Below are 17,768 nucleotides of genomic sequence, written 5' to 3'. Positions count from 1 at the left end.
GCTCATCAATATTGGAAACTATGCATTGAAGAGGACTCGAATTGTGAGTCGAAACATCTGCGTTTTATTGTAAAAATCTTTGTTAACTAGCGTCCTATATACGCCCTTGATCAGCATATCTAATTATTAATAAATTCTTTGTGCTCACTGACAACTCGTGCCAACTCTTATGGGTCAAACTTGTTTTGAATTACTCTATATACATTATAGAGAGTCTATATTTATCATAAATAAAGAATTAATATGAAATATATATGTAATTAACCAAAAACAAATATTATTTTTACAATAAAACTATACATTTGTAATTAATAAAAAATAAATAAAATTAAAAAAATATTAAAAAATATTGTCTGCTCAATGGGATTAAACATGTTGAAAAATGCTGAATAAAGTTATTTTCAAAAAAGTTCTTTTATTTTTATAAATGGTTTTGGACTATCCGAGCCCAGTCATTAATTATATATAATTTTGTAGATTGTATCATAAATGAAAATTATAGATTTAGATCCTTAAACCTCCGCTGAAAGTAGTTCTGACCTCCTCATAGTGTCATTTTATTCGTTTGACGACTCATCATCAAAGTTGCCCCATACGATACATATTATGTTCTGTTATAATATAGATATGGTATTGTGTTTTATTAACATGCTTGTACTGTATTCAACTTATTAGAAGTATTAAAATATACAGGGTGTCCCATTTTATCTTTTGCAAGAAAATATCTCGTAAAGTATCAACAATATGAGAAAATGTTTCAATCAAAAGTTGTAGGATTCAAAGAGGGACATAAGAAGGTACCATTGGTTTGACCTTGGATGGCACCATCTTAGCTCAAGTCAAGGTCACATAGGTTTTTTTTAATGAAACATCCTATTTTTGACTACAGAATTGAACGGCTGATGTCAAAAGTTTTCTAAAACAATATAAGTAAGTTACTTTTCATTAAATACTTTCTGAGTTACTGTAACTTTCAAGTTTTATAACTCGGAAAGTACTTAATGAAAAATAACTTATTTATACTGTTTTGGAAAAGTCTTGACATTAGCTATTAGATTATGGAATCAAAATTAAAATGTTCTATTTAAAAAAATTGATGTGACCTTGATCTGACTTTGGCGGCGCCAAAGTCAAATCAATGATATCTTCTTATGTTTGCCTTTAAACCCTACAACTTTTATTTGAAACATTTTCCCATATCTTTTACACTTCACGAGATATATTGATGCAAATGTTAAAATGGTATATCCTCTATACAGGGTGTCCTCGTGTAAGTGGCCACTTCCTTTTATCTCGTAAACTAACAGAGATAGATCCAATAAATGTAATATCAAATTAAATGGCTTGAGCTAAACTTTATTGTAAACACAGGGGTTACTTAAAGAAATTATCTATGTTAAAGAACAAAGAGATATACATAACTTCTGCATGGTAAAGTAAATATTTCTGTGTTAAAAGTTGTAGCGTTTTTTCTAACGAGTACAATAATGCATGTTATATCAAAATAAATTCACAATCAAGTTTAGACACAATTAAATTAAAAATAGGCTAATGAGAGTCAGTACAGGTAAAAAGTGCGCAAACACACGTATTGATATACACTTATTTATTCATTTCTTTTACAATTGAACGTTTCGACTTACTTTGGAGTTATCGTCAGCATACCAATATCAATAATAAAAGTCAAAAAAATTAGCCGTCATTAGTCACCAAAACCGGGAAGCAGTCGAGTCACCAACGATTTGCCAAATCGTGGCATCTTAACCCGTGACCGTGGGCAATGACACTTGTCTAGCTAGTAGCTCCGCCCTCGAGTTACTGCTGCTTTTCCCTCCTCACCGCGCCAAGCCTACAGCCGCAGCTGCCTACGTCTCGGCAACCGGCGGGCGGTCCTTGCGCGTGGTGATACGCGCTTATTCGCAAACTTTATTAATTTTTTTTTTGTTAACTATGGCAAATATTAAAAAATGGTAAAGGACTTTTCTGCTCAGTTTTACTTGATGTATCAATCCACGAAACCACGGGCGGTAGTTACCTGACACCCTGTATAACTATCATATGTTATGTTTTTAGATAGCGTATAATTATTTAAATTATTTTCCTGACTCACCCATTTAAACTAATAATACTGATGAAATTTTGGATAAATTTCGGTCGTAGGAAATAAATTTCTCCTGTCAAAGTGTACACTCAGGCGTTCAAAAACAAAGCGTGCTCACTGTTTCAAGTAAGAATGTATCAGTACAAAATTACCTTTTCAAAAAAAGGTAAAATGAGGCGCCTGTTGTGCGTGCGCACCCTAAAAGTCTTAATTTTTTTAATCAAAATAATATATATTAATATTTTCTACAAAATCTCTTATTCAAACCTAAATGGTATTTACTTAAAATAAATGTCTTGAAATTGTGTAATCTTATAAAAATGATATGCGTTTGTTCAAAAAAATGTATGAGATCTTTAAAGTGCATTTGTTATAAAGAGAATATACTTTTACTGCAAAACCCAAGTGGTACTATCTCTGTATCGTCATTGAAAAATTTTCCTATTTTAAAAATTCAAAAACATGGCGCTGCTAGATAGAAAAAGCAATGAGAAAAATTGAATAATTTTTATATAAAACCTAAATGCTACTATCTCTCTATTATCATAGAAAATCTTTGCTAGTTGTGTACAAGTGTTAAATTTATTGCATTCCTTCTTATGTCTTTTCTGCTTTTCCCATTGTATCCCTGTGATGAATTAATTCATATCAGTAAAATTCTTGAAAAATTCTTTACAAAGTTTCATGGTGACTACTTTTCTCAAGAGAATTATGTAATACAAAAGGTGATTACATTATTAGATTAGAACTGTCACGGCAACCATGATGATCAAGGGGTACTACATCACCTACACTATGCACACCACAAGTGCTCGCATACGGTTGACTAATGTATGCCAGCGCCAGTGCGTCAAAAATGTGAAAGGCAGAGAATTTCTGAGGCTCGACGATGACGTCTCTGAATCTTAACTCTTATATGAAATGTACTTTGCATTGCGATACTCCGCATGTAAAGCACAGAGAGAGAAAATAAGAACACTTTTATATATGTAATTTTCCCCATTTTTAATTGAGACGACTTTGAACTTGATCGGTTCAGCCGTTGTTGAGATCTGATAATCTCGTTATGCTTGAACTAGTTGACTCGCGTAAAATAGGCTCGGTCTCTCTCGCTTCGTTCGTTCAGAGAGATTCAGAAATGAGAAAAAAAAGAAAAAGAAAACAAGTGCAAGTCGCGATTGCGCTTTTTGATACTGACTAGATCGAGTTGCTCGAATTATAACGTTTTACTTAAACCGCTAACACGGAAAGAATAGTAAATAAATACATACATATGAAAGGGGAAATAAGTCGTAAATAAATAAAATTAACGGCGAGTCTACTAATATAATTTAAATGTCAATAATTAAATAAAAATATAAATAAATAAATAGAAATAGAGATTAAAACAATCAGCGGCGAGTCAACTATTACAATTAAAAAAGTCACAAATCATGTCAATTAAAAATATAAGTAAATAAATAGAACTATAATAAAAATAATTAGCGGCGAGTCAACTATTACAATCAAGAGTCAGAAAAAATATAAATAAATAAGTAAAGATGAGAATACAAGTAAATTAGTAGTGAGTTAACTATTACAATTAAACTACTGAGCAAATAATTCTATTGCAATTTATCTAATAACGAGAAATACGCATGATGCAGGCATTCAGTATCTGTTTGTAACTACACGCAGAGAAAAGATTAGCCAACAAAGCTAAAATTTAGCTGTAGCAGCTAAGATGTGTCTTTAAAATAGGGACAGCTAATATTGTTGCTGTCAGAGCTACATTTATTAGTTATTAAAATGTAGCAACTACAATAAGAAATATTGGCTGCTAGAATCAAATAACGTTTAGCTGAATCCATTACGCTATTTTTTCTTTGCAGTAGAAGCTAATAATATTTGCAAAAAGACTAAAAATTTTAGTAGAGGATATGTATGCTTTAACCTACGTGATTTTAGCTACTTCAGTTATCAAATTTGATAAGGAAGTAATTTGATTTTCTAAAAAGATAAAAACTTTCATTTTTATATAATAAGTAGCATCAAAATTTTGAGAGCTGGAACAAAAGCGCAAGATTGAGCTGTCGTTCAACTTTAATCATAAACTCAGTGAATGATGACGGTACACACAGATCGCCAATAATTTTAAGACATAAAATTATTTTCTAAAAAGCATATTTTGTCTTATGAAAAGTTTACACGTTCAATTTATTTTGCCAGTTTGTGTTTGGCCAATATCACTCGAATGTCGCTATAACCATGGAGAAGCAATCTTTCTTGTATTTTATCTTTATATCATAAATATGATTATATGGTCGTTATACGATTATTCTTATAATATAAATTAAAATATAAAATAATATTACTTTAAAAGATTTCCGCAAAATCATAAAGTAAGCGTAACTCAAATAAACTTTAACCTCACATTTCATTTTATTGTAAAAATAATCGTATAAAGCTCATAAAACTATAATCATGTTACAGAGATAAAGTATAAAAAAGATTGATTCACTGTCGTAAATTAGATTTTGATTTGATATCATAAATAATTATAGGTTAGGCATATACCTATGTTTAAATCTTTTTATTACGGCGTCTAAAACACCCCAGGTATGTAATAGTTCGGATACATTATCCATATTTTAGACTTTTAGAGCTTGATAAACTCACAACACAAGTGAAACGTGAAACCATGAAGGAACTAAAAACGTAAAGAAAACAACACACATATACGCGGTACAAAATATACGTGGCACTCATAATCAGTGATACTGTGGCAGCGCGCAGCATTCCAATAAACAGTTGCGCTTTGAATGCGTATATAGTTTCATGCGCCTAAGATATTGAGGAATAGCTGCCATTTTTTTAGCTACACGTGTTAAAGCACATATTTCATTTTAGCTAATAAAATTGTATCTTGCTGCAAATATATTTTATCTTTAATAACCAATTTTTAGCACTGATAGAAAAATTCGAACCAACTATTGATATTTAGCTACTACTTCTAAGTCATTTTTTTTCGTGCACTTGGATTGGAAGATTTTCAATGATAATAGAGAGATAGTAGCAATTAGGTTTTGAATAGAAATTATTGAATTTTTCTCATTGCTTTTCCTATCTAGCAGCGTGTTTTTGTGGATTAAAAATATTTTTTTCAATAAAATTTTCTCATTTTGTACTGTTTCCTCTTTAATTTTTTTAAATCAAATGTTATATATTCCATTGAAATGTATTAAAATTAAATGTAATTAAATATAATAGGCGCACTTTAAAAATTTCATACATTTTTTTGAACAAACACATATCATTTTTATTAGATTACACAATTTTAAGATATTTATTTTAAGTAAATATCATTTAGGTTAGAATGAGAGATTTTGTAGAAAATATTAATATATATCATTTTAATTGAAAAAATAAAGATTTTAGACGCGCACACACAGATAGGCGCTTTTTTTAACTTTTTTTTAAAGATAATCTTGTATTATTTTATAACTCAAAAATTATTGTATCGCAAAATCGCAAAATGGTATTAGATCTTTTGATTTATCTTAATTCCTTATTCCTCATCGTAACAATCTGTACTAGGTTGTTTAATAAGTTTTGTCGTTCGATAAGAAATGGCGCTATTAGGTTTGCCATTTTGTTTTTCTAAAAATGGTACTATTTTTTTATGAACACGTGTGAAGTTTCATGTAGATCTGACAACTCATTCACTTATTGTTCAAAGTTGACGTGTCACAGTATTTTTTGACAATGGAAAATATTAAAAATCGTGCAGTGATAAACATCTTAGTTTTGAAAGGTGTAACACCAAACAAATTCTTGAACGATTGTTAAAAGTGTATAAGGACTCTTTATCTTCAAGTAGAACAGTAGAAAGATGGATTGCTAAATTTAAATGTGATCGTATAAGTCTTGAAGACGATGCACGTGAAGGAAAAAAGTGCATCAACACCAGAAATCGTAGCAAAAATACAGGATATGATTTTGGAAAATCGTCGATTAACCGAGAGAAATTTAATAAAAGCCCAGGCATCTCATTAGGCAGTGTGAGCAATATTTTGGCTGAAATTTTGGGTTTCAGAAAGCTGTGTGCACAATGAGTGCCGCATTTGCTAACAATGGAACAAAAACACATTCGAATTAAAGCAAATTAAAGTACGAATTGTTGCAACATCCACCATATTTGCCAGATTTAATTTTCTCTAACTTTTGGCTGTTCTCACATTTCAAAAAATTCATGCGTTGGAATTTTCATCGAATAAAGAGGTAATAGCAACCCTGGAAGCGTATTTTGACAGTCTTCCAGATTTTCACTTTAGGGATGAAATCCATATATAGATTCCATCCCTGATGAATTTATAAATTAGAAGATAACTAGAACAAGTGCAGGGAAATTACATTGAATAATAAAATGTATTTCAAACGATAAAATCGTGTTTTTCTTATCAAACAATAAAACTTATTGAACAACCTAGTATACAACGGTCTGGGACACCCTGTATATGATGCCAAATTAAGCACGACTGTAAATTATATTAGACGAAAGTCAAAAATCAAAAAAGTAATACTCAAAGTGATCATAGATGACAGCTTCTTCAATTTTATGGATGTGTTTTGGTGCAAAATCAAATGTCATTCGAATAAAGTTAAAAAACCTCTAAAACCATTTTGGATTTACAAGGAAAGGCTCCAAAGTGTCCACCTCCAATTTTTACAAGTTTTTAATATGTTGTAGTACAAATAAAAATAAGAGACACGTATTTTTTTTATACGCGCCCGTTTTCACTTTTAGGGGGCAAAACACCTCTTTGAAAAAAATCGGTTTTTTTGTTGCCAAGCGTATATCGAAACTATAAGAGACAGAGAAAAATGTTTTAATTGAGAGTTAAATCGCTTGAACAGTACTTTATAACAGTAATAAAAAGAAGTTATTTTGTCACTGGTGAGAGAAAATATATAAAAAAATTAAAAAAAAATTTTTTTATCACTGTCATAAAGTACTCTTTAAGCCATTTATCTTAATTAAAACATTTTTTTCTATTTCTTATAGTTTTGACAATGTACGCTTTGAAAAAAAACCGATTTTCTTTAAAGAGGTATTTCACCCTCTAAAAGTAAAAACGGGTATAAAAAATACATGTCTCTTATTTTTATCTGTACTATGACATATTAAACGTTTGTCAAAATTAAAGGGGTGCACTTCTATAGTACACGGACGGGTGCGTGTACTATGCATTATGGAGTGGTTTTTAATTATTTTTGGAAAATGAAAATGTTGCAACATAACTTTATCATATATCATTGAATTTGTTATAAACTAAGCTTTATTTTGCTTATAAAAAGAAATAAAAATTTTGAAGAAAATGGGTAAGTAATGGGGGAAAATGTAGAAAAATTAAAAAAAAGTTTTTTTCATCACTGTTATAAAGTATTCTTCGAGCCATTTAACTTTTAATTAGAACATTTTTCTCTTATAGTTTCCCCAATGTACGCTTAAAAAAAACTGATTTTCTTCAAAAGGATGTTTCACTCTTTAAAAGTGAAAATGGCCATAAAATAATACGTGTCTCTTCTCTTTATCTGTGCTACAACGTATTAAAAGTGGGAGCCTTTCCTTGTTAGTAACTCGTTAATGACTCAACTATCTTAGACCAAGAACAAATAAACGCTGACATATATTTCCGCAATATTGTTATGCTGGCTCCAAGATAAGTCCAAAGTAAATTGATACGTCCTAATTTAATTTATTATGTTCAATAAAGTTTGTGATTTTTACCAAAAAGTGTCAAAAAGTTGCAAATAAAATTTTTGGTAAAAAAAATTGTAACCGTGCATCAATAATCGCACCTAACTCTCATTAGTTTTTTTTAATATTATAATTTTTAATTTTTCCTATTCATCTTCAAATACTGATCTTACCTGTGGTTTTTCTATTCTTTGTTGGACTATTTTATCATTTCCATTTTGAGCAGAACTTAATGACGTGTCGTCTTTCAGCATTTGCGATATCTCCTTCCTCCACTTTGTTAACCATTCGCTGGGAACAATCTAAGAAAATTAAAATGTTTTCTAATATTAATCAGAAATTTTTTATATAATGTATGTATACAGAGGTGAATTTAATACTTCAGAATTTTTGTGAAGAATTAATTTCATTATTTTTAAAAAAATAATGAAATTATTAAGTTTCACTACATATATATATATATATATATATATATGTATATATATATGTATTTCAACTTAATAATTTATATATATATATATATATATATATATACAGGGTGTCAGGTAACTACCGCCTGTGGTTTCGTGGTTTCGTGTTTTTCCCTCCTCACCGTACAGCGCCGCGCCTACAGCCACAGCTGCCTACGTCTCGGCGACCGGCGGGCGGTCCTTGCGCGCGGTGATACGCGCTTATTCGCAGACTTTATTAATTTTTTTTTCGTTAACTATAGCAAATATTAAAAAATGGTAAAGGACTTTTCTGCTCAATTTTACTTGATTTATCAATCCACGAAACCACGGGCGGTAGTTACCTGACATCCTGTATATATATAATTTTATTATTTTAATAGTACCAATTCATAATAAATAAAAAGTAGAAAATGGTTAATAAAAATATATTTAATTTACTCCTGATTTCTATTAAGAGGATGCTAAAGTAAAGCAAATAATCGATATTTACAACATCTAAATATCTTCGATGGCGTTACAGAATCACAAAAACTTTTTACAGAATTGAAATACGCGTAAAAAGTAGAGGTGCTTAGATAAATTTTACAAGAAAATTGAACAAAAAGTTCATAAATCATTAAAAATTCACTTATATAACCGTCATCTGAGATTAAATTTATCTCAATACAAAAGTTATGTAGTATGTACAAAGCGAGAGTAGTGCATCATTCAGAATACACGCATGAATAACACTGACCATGTGAAATTACGCCTAAAAGATGCACATTGAATAAATATCCTAATGTTTTTACCGCATGCATATTTCACTTAGCGAAGCTGAATTATCATAAACAGAGCAGTAATGGTATTCAACAGTAGTTGATAAATCTTTTCGCCGATTGCGATATAATCGAAGAACAAAGACAAAATATCTATGCGAGGGACAAAGAGCAATAGTTTAATCTTGCTCGAAAAATAATCTGTAGTACCGACATCGAGGAAATTCTTCCGTTACTTTAGCATCTTCTCTTAAATAATCTATTTTATTTTCTAATAGCCTTAGTGCGTGAACAAAAATATAATACATATTTAAGTAAAGTTTTATTTATAATTATAAAGGTAAACCAAGTCAGAAATGTCTAGTTCATACGACGTTGAATCAACGTCGAAAACCGAATGTCGAAATTTTGGTCGATTCGACGTCGAAAACATAACAAATATCTATGACTATTTAATTATTGTTTCAACGTCGAAGTAACCCAATGAAAATGGGTACGTGGAATTCACGTTTTTTTTCATGTGGATCATCCAAGTAGAATCTACATGAGTAAAACAATATTTTTGTAATATTTAAAAAAAATTTTGCAAAAAGATTTCATTTTTAGAAATTTTTTTCGGAAATTCCTAAGCGATCACCCATCCAAATCGCGACTTCGGTGAACATTCTTAAGGCGATGCTAGACAACATATATATACAGGGTGTCAGGTAACTGCCGCCCTTGGTTTTGTGGGTTGATAGATCAAATAAAACTGAGCAGAAAAGTTTACCATTTTTTAATATTTGCCATAGTTAACAAAAAAAAAAATTAATAAAGTTTGCGAATAAGTGCGTATCACCACGCGCAAGGACCGCCGGTCGCCAAGACGTAGGCAGCCGAGGCTGTAAGCTACGCCCCTGAGCTACTGCTGCTTTTCCCTCCTCGCGCGCCGCGCTTACAGCCGCGGCTTCCTACGTCTTGGCGACCGGCGGGCGGTCCTTGCGCGTGGTGATACGCGCTTATTCGCAAACTTTATTAATTTTTTTTTCGTTAACTATGACAAATATTAAAAAATGGTAAAGAACTTTTCTGCTCAGTTTTACTTGATCTATCAATCCACGAAACCAGGAGCGGCAGTTACCTGACACCCTGTATATGTGCTTATTTTTATTCCGGCTTTTCTCTTCATTGGCTTTATTAATCTCAAAATCCTTTACACGATTAAAGTAGTGACAAAAATATTTGCCGGAAACTATAATTCAATACAAAAAACAAAAGTTGATTAAAAAATTATAATTTAATTATCGGCATCTGCAGCCGACTCGTGACAACGTGTGCCCCATATAAAAGTTTTAGATTTGGTATGTATAAAATAAGTAGTGTACGGCAAGTAGAATAAATGAAAAAACAATAAGACGCTTACAGAATGATCCTAGAAGTTCTAGTATAAGAGAAAAGCCTGAATAAAATTTGTTTATGTAATTTTTACATATATTGATGCGAAGAGCATAAATTGCATTCATGGTAGTTCAGAAATCCTGCATTAGAGGCGCTAAGTCAAAAGAACAAGGAAAGATGAGTGTGTTTAACAAAAAGCGCTAGCCTATTCCCTTTACTCTTTGCCTCATGCGCGACCCACAGTTCGTAGAAAAAAAATCTGCAGTAATCTGAAGTACCGACGTCGAGTGAGTTTCACCGTCAGTCCAGCATCGCCTTAACTTTAGTGCTTGATATCTCGGTTCGCGTGGCAGAGCAACATTTTTTTCTGCCAGATTAGTTAGTTTCATATGAAAATGCGTCAAATAAGCCTAATTTGAAATGTAAAACAATATGAAATGTAAAAATAGCTCAAATATATGTAAATTGCTTATGTGAATGACATGTACAAAATATTTATATAGGTAAAATATGCTATGATGCACTTGTTATAAAATAAATTTATAACTAGTTCATTTCTTTATTAGACAAATAAAATAATATACTGTTAGCATATTATGGTTAGTCTATTCATAAAACATTTTTTGTCCGGACTCAAATAACGCATCTTTTTATTCATTAAAATCATCAGAAAGTGAAAAAAGAAATTATTAAATGAAATCAGGGAAAAGCACATAAAAAGTCATATTGACTCTTTTCTTTTATTTATTAAGTTACTTAAAATTTGAAAATTTAAAAATCACGCTTATAACACGAAATATTGCTGCCACATTGCAAGAATATTATTTTGCAGGATTGAAATATTTTATAAAGTATTTTTAAAAGCTGTAACAATATTTCTATGTAAAAAAATATTGCAGTAGGAATTAAAAGTTTCTATTTACATCTTTGTCTTTTGTATTTTCTTTTTGATCTTTTGCATTCTTTTGATCTTTAGTATTCTCCTTTTGATCTTTTGTATTCTCCATTTGATCCTTCTTAAGTTTTTCCTCCATTGCTTTCAATTTATCCATTTCCTTTTGGATTCCACGTTCTAATTGATATTTGGCCACCGCTTGTGCCAATGGTCCTAGTTGTCCCTTCATCGCAGCACTAAACGTTGCCTATTCATAAAAAAATTCTTTTATTATAAAAAAATAACAGTTTATTATAAAAATTATAAATTCTTACATCTCTTCGCCTCTTAGCATCATTGGATGTGCCTATCGGATCTGTTTCTGTTTGAGGTCCCAGTTCAATAAGAATCTGAAAATCCGCGTGTTCACCTAATCGAAAACCCACGCCAAGTCTAGAATCGGTTCCTGTGGAATTTAAAATTTATATACCTTACGCCCAAAAATTGACCCAAAAATCATCTTTTGCATTTTAAAAGTAGACAAGTTTTAGAGTGTAGCTTTGTCAATGTTCATAATAAAATAATCTAAAAAATATTGACAATTATGTGATATAGGGAATTCAGTTCCTATCACCTTAACCTTGATATATACACACACGCACGCATTCACGCACGCACACCTTTTTCTCTCTCTTTCTCTCTGCTTTAAGGAAAAAGCAAACTTCGTGTATTTCTTGACGTAAATTTGTCACATAGGAACATGAGGGGTCTTTATGCTACTTCTCCACGATCGTGAAATTCATATAAGTTGTAACAGTAAAAAGGGTTGAATCTGTACAAGGTAAGTGGCAGAGAGAAAGGTATGTATTTGTGTGTGTGTGTGTGTTTTACAAAAATTTTATAAAAAACATTTTGTAGGCAAAATGTTGTAATTTATAAAGCTTTGTTTGAATTATTTGAAAAAATTTTTTTGTCGAGTTGCAAAGTGTCAAAAATACAAAATTTTGAAGAAAACAACAAGGTGTGCTTTGTTACTGCATAAAACAAGGAAGTTAAAAAAACTTTAAAAATCTGTCGATTCAGCGTTACAACTGAAACATTAAGCTTCAAAAAAGCTTTTTTCATTTGTTATCTGCAGTGATTTTTTGCTGAGCTACAGTCATTTGAAAATAGCCTAATATATATACATATATATATACATATATATATATACATATATATACCGGGTGTCCCAGACCACCCGTCCCACCCGATTTTTTCGTAAACGCGACATTTTAAAGAAAAATGTTTCAGACAAAAGTTGTAGGGTTTTAAAAGATCTATTTACTGATTTTATCAGTTTGACCTTGGATGGCGTCGCCAAGGTCAGATCAAAATAACATTAACTTTTTTAAATAGGACACCTCATTTTTGGTTCCAGAATCTAATAGCTGGTGTCAAGACCTTTCCAAAACACTATAAGAAAGTTTATTTTTGTTCAGTACTTTCCGAGTTGTGAGGCTTGAAAGTTACGGTGTACTGTTACCTTCAAGCGTCATAACTCGGAAAGTCCTTAACCAAAATAAACTTATTTATAGTGTTTTGGAAAGCTCTCGAAATCGACTACAAGAAAATGCAATGAAAAATATACCTGTTTCAGACCACCCGTCCCACCCTTTTAAAACGTAGGGATGTGCTTGTACAAAAAAATGGCTCAGACAAAATTTGCATGATTTCGAGGGATCAACCTGATGATGATCTTGAATTCGACCTTGAGATCGATCTTGGGCATAAAGGTATAAGTCAAAGTAACATTTTTAAAATGTAAAAACGAAATAATCGGTGCCGCCTGTAGGTATTAGCGTTACCTAAGGTGTACCACGTGTAGGTAACAAGATCGTACTTACACCTTATCGGGGTGCTTTTTTAAGGTGGTTCCCCTCGCCGTCACCTTTGTCGGGGTGCTTTCATAAGGTGGTTCCCCTTGCCGTCACCTTTGTGCATATGCATGTTGTTCAGTCTCGATGTTCAAAATGTCCACCACGTGCATTTATACAGGCTGTTACCCTACTTTGGAAATCATCCGTCGCCCGACGAATTTCGTCAGTATCTAGAGACTGAATGACTTGTCGAATTCTGTTTTTCATATCTTCTGCAGTCGTAGGTCGTTCGCGGTATACAAGGTCTTTTATTCGTCCCCACAAATAATAATCTAAAATTGTAAGGTCCGGTGATCGTGGTGGCCAATTATGTGGACCATGTTTACCTATCCATCGGCCGCGAAATATGCGGTTCAGTTGATGACGAGCAATGACAGACGTGTGGGCGGGACATCCATCCTGTTGAAACCACATATTTAGACGTAATTGGAGTGGAATATCTTCAAGTAAACGTGGAAGTTCGTTTTCGAGTAAATCGGCGTATAAAAAACGGTTTAAATTCTCTTGAAAGAAAAATGGTCCCACGATATGCGTATCAACAATTCCGCACCAAACATTGACTTTCCAGATACGTTGATGATCCATTTCTCGATACCAATGTGGATTCTCTTGTGCCCAATAACGAAAATTATGTGTGTTTATTTCGCCGTCACTTTTAAAGGTGCACTCATCAGAAAATAAAATACTTCTATGGAAATTAGGTAATTGTTGAGTAATCCAATTACAGAATATCAGTCTTTGTCTATGATCGTTCAATGTCATGGCCTGGTGAAGTGACATTCGATATGGATGGAATGAATTTTCACGAAAAATTCGACTGATCGTGCTTCGACTTATTCCACTATCTCTTGCTCGTCGCTTTAAAGAATCATTCGGGGTTACAAAGGCAGATGCAATTACATCAGGTGCTCTTACTGAACGAATTGATCGATGAATTTGCCTTCCCTTATTATGATCCGGCTGAACAATATCTTTTACAATTATTCGACGTTGTAAGCGACTGAAAACTTTGCGCGAATGTGGTGTATGATCGGGATATTCATTTCGCCACATTATTTCAGCTGCTCGAAAACTTCCAGCTCTACCCAAAACTGACATCATTAACGCAGCTTTTTCGTTCGGGTAAGGCATAACTACAAATTACGCTTACGACCGGGTTGCTTATTAGAAAACGTGAATTGGTGACGAGTTGCGTAATATTATGAATTCTAAGCAATGACTTTTAGGAGTGGTATGTAAGGGTGCTTTTTCGTGAAAATTACTTTATTGCTACAATAATCAACATTAAATGAAGATTAATATTAATAAATCAAGAATAAACGGCATCATAGAGCTGTACCGAATGTTAGAGATCTCGGTAATTAGGTATCTTCAAAACTCTACGCGTAGGACTATAGGTACACGCACCGGCAGAAATGGTGTCTCTCGACGCTAGCGCTCGGCTGCCGCACACACGCGGAGCCGCGCTCGTACGTGTGTCTAGGCTGCGCGGCGACGATCGGGGTGCGGGCGGAAAGTGGTGGGGGGCTTTACGATAGTGCATCCTCGCTCGACGCTGGGTCGAGAGAGAAAGCATTATTCGACGTGATACCATGGGCGAAGTCGGTGTCCTCTGCTTATATTTTTCATTGCATTTTCTTGTAGTCGATTTCGAGAGCTTTCCAAAACACTATAAATAAGTTTATTTTGGTTAAGGACTTTCCGAGTTATGACGCTTGAAGGTTACAGTACACCGTAACTTTCAAGCCTCACAACTCGGAAAGTACTGAACAAAAATAAACTTTCTTATAGTGTTTTGGAAAGGTCTTGACACCAGCTATTAGATTCTGGAACCAAAAATGAGGTGTCCTATTTAAAAAAGTTAATGTTATTTTGATCTGACCTTGGCGACGCCATCCAAGGTCAAACTGATAAAATCAGTAAATAGATCTTTTAAAACCCTACAACTTTTGTCTGAAACATTTTTCTTTAAAATGTCGCGTTTACGAAAAAATCGGGTGGGACGGGTGGTCTGGGACACCCGGTATATATACATATATATATATATATATATATATATATATATATGTATATATATATATATATATTAGGCTATTTTATATATATATATATATTAGGCTTATATACATACACACATATATATATATATATATATGTATGTATATATATGTGTGTGTATATTTGAATGCGATGCTCATAAAAAAATATTTTAACACAATATTTATTTTTAAAATTGTTAAAAAACATTTATGTAATATTAAAAAAAAACAGATTTTCTTTAAATGTTAAAATAAACATTTTCTAAATGTTAAAAAATATTTTTCTTATCATTAAAATAAACATTCTTTTAACGAAAAAGGGGAATTAAACCTATCATTTTTAACATTTCTAAAAATGTATTGTAAAATATTTTTTAATTGTTTTAAGAATATTTTTAAAAATATTGTTGATTGGCTATAACCTTAATATAATTTTATAATCCTGAATCAATTCAATCGGACCCAAGATTAAACGACTGTGATTTTTTCAATTTTATTTAACTTATTTTTGATAAAGTTACACTCTTTTGAAACTTGCTTGTTTTTGTAGGATAAAAAAATCCTTTAATTTTTTGGCGTGGTGGAAGTTAACAAAGATTATGTTGTGAGATAAAATTCTTAACAATCTTATTCTACAGTATATTTAAGTGTACTTAACTTTCTTAATTGGAGGAATATTGGAATATATCAATGATAATATTGTTGGAAGCTCTTCTGGTATAATTAAGCTCGTTACATCTGTAAATTTTATTTTTATACAAATTATTATATAATTGAAATCGGCGAGGTTTTGTTAGTATAATTTTATCTTATAGTTAATAAAATTTGTTTGGTAATTATACATATTAAGAGACATCGCGCCGATGACCTTGACCTTGACATATGTAAAAGCAAGGATACTGATCTAGGAAACTTTTTTTTATAAATTAATTGCCGATCTTGTATCCTCTTACTTTTATAACATATGTTAAAGCCAAAGTTATCACGATGTCTCTTAATATGCATGATTACCATTTGATTTTTAGTTATCTGTTTCTATTTTTTATTTATCCTATAATTCTTTTCCTACGGCTTACACAAAATATTGAAGCAGTATTGCAGCAATATTACTTTGAAATTTGCAATATTTTATAAAATATAGTACAATATTACAGCAATATTCTTATGTTTGTTAAAATAATATGTTTCTGCAATATTCTGGAATATGTATCAGTAAGAATATTTCGGATATGTATTAGTACAAAGTTACCTTTTCAAAAATAGATAAAAAGGGCGCAGGGCGCGCGCGCATGTGTATGTGTGTGTGTGTGTGTGTGTGTGTGTGTGTGTGTGTACCCCTCAAATTTTTATTTTTTTCTACAAAACCCAAATGGTACTATTTTTGAATCTTCATTGAAAAATTTTCTTATTCTAAACCATGTGATACTCTCTATAATTTCTATACAAAACTTAAATAATAGTATCTTTCTATATTATCATTGAAAAGTCTTACTATTCCAACCTAAATGGTATTTACTTAAAAATAAATATTTTAATTTAATCCAATCTAAATGTATTTTTCTAAAAAATGTATGAAATCTTTGCACCAATTACAAGGAAAATATATTGCTCTTTGAAATAACTGCTGTATTATTTTTAACAAATAAAATAGAAGTGACAATATTTTTATTTTTTTAATAAAACCCAAGTAGTATCTTTAATTTTTTTTAAATAAAATTCAAATTATACTATCTGTGTATTTTCAATAAAAAATCTGTTCTAACACAAATAAATGTATTTCATTAATAAAAGGTTCAATGGAATATACATATAACATTTAATCTGAAAGAATTAAAGAGGAAACAAAAATATAAAATTTTATTAAAATAAAGTTTTTAAACTACAAAAATACTTGTCGCTGCTAGATAAAAAAAGCAATGAAAGGAATTGACATAAGAATGAATGCGATAAATGCAGGGTTGGTAACGTTACCTTACAAAAGTAACGCGTTTCCGTTACCGTTACATTTTGTAAAAAAGTAACTCGTTACCGTTATTCGTTACGGATTTCATAACGTAACGCGTTACCGTTACCATTACTTCAAAAATAACGATTCGTTACTTTTTCATTATTTTTTGGTAATGCTAAAGTGTCAAGTTATTAAACAGATTTTAAAATTATATTATTTAATAATTAATATTGTATGTAATAATAAATATTAAAACTTTAAATTCTCTAAACTTATATACAGTTGTATAGAACATAGTTTTTTATTTATTTATTTTACTTGTCTAATAATTTATAAATTTTTTATATTAATATCTTATTTACTTTTTACTATTTTTATACTGCATACTTTTTATTAAAATTTAAATTAAACATTGTTTTTAAATTTAAATCTCGTCACATTTTAAATCTCAGAAATAAATTAAAATTTTGTCAACAATATATACAGGGTGTCAGAAAACTAAAACTTATGCTCTCGTGGATTAATAGAGCAAGTCATACTGAGAAGAAAAGTCCTTTATC

The 17,768-nt window shown here is 31.2% G+C and overlaps 1 protein-coding gene across 3 annotated transcripts in view; it reads right to left on the bottom strand.

Moving 5' to 3' along the window:
• LOC105200182 overlaps nucleotides 1–17,768 on the bottom strand; it is a 112,490-nt gene that overhangs the window by 3,300 nt on the left and 91,422 nt on the right. For all 3 annotated transcript variants that reach the window (XM_026138081.2, XM_026138082.2, XM_026138080.2), the window contains exons 3-6: nucleotides 15,918–15,998; nucleotides 11,638–11,768; nucleotides 11,352–11,570; nucleotides 8,015–8,143 (exon numbers count right to left, since the gene is read on the bottom strand). In XM_026138081.2, the coding sequence (XP_025993866.1) occupies nucleotides 8,015–8,143; nucleotides 11,352–11,570; nucleotides 11,638–11,768; nucleotides 15,918–15,998 (560 nt within the window). The remainder of the gene's footprint in view (nucleotides 1–8,014; nucleotides 8,144–11,351; nucleotides 11,571–11,637; nucleotides 11,769–15,917; nucleotides 15,999–17,768) is intronic.

Source organism: Solenopsis invicta, chromosome 14 (genome assembly GCF_016802725.1).
Source record: "Solenopsis invicta isolate M01_SB chromosome 14, UNIL_Sinv_3.0, whole genome shotgun sequence".
Lineage (NCBI taxonomy): Eukaryota > Metazoa > Arthropoda > Insecta > Hymenoptera > Formicidae > Solenopsis > Solenopsis invicta.
Note: the sequence above shows the minus strand (reverse complement) of the source record. Positions and strands in the feature narration are given on the sequence as shown.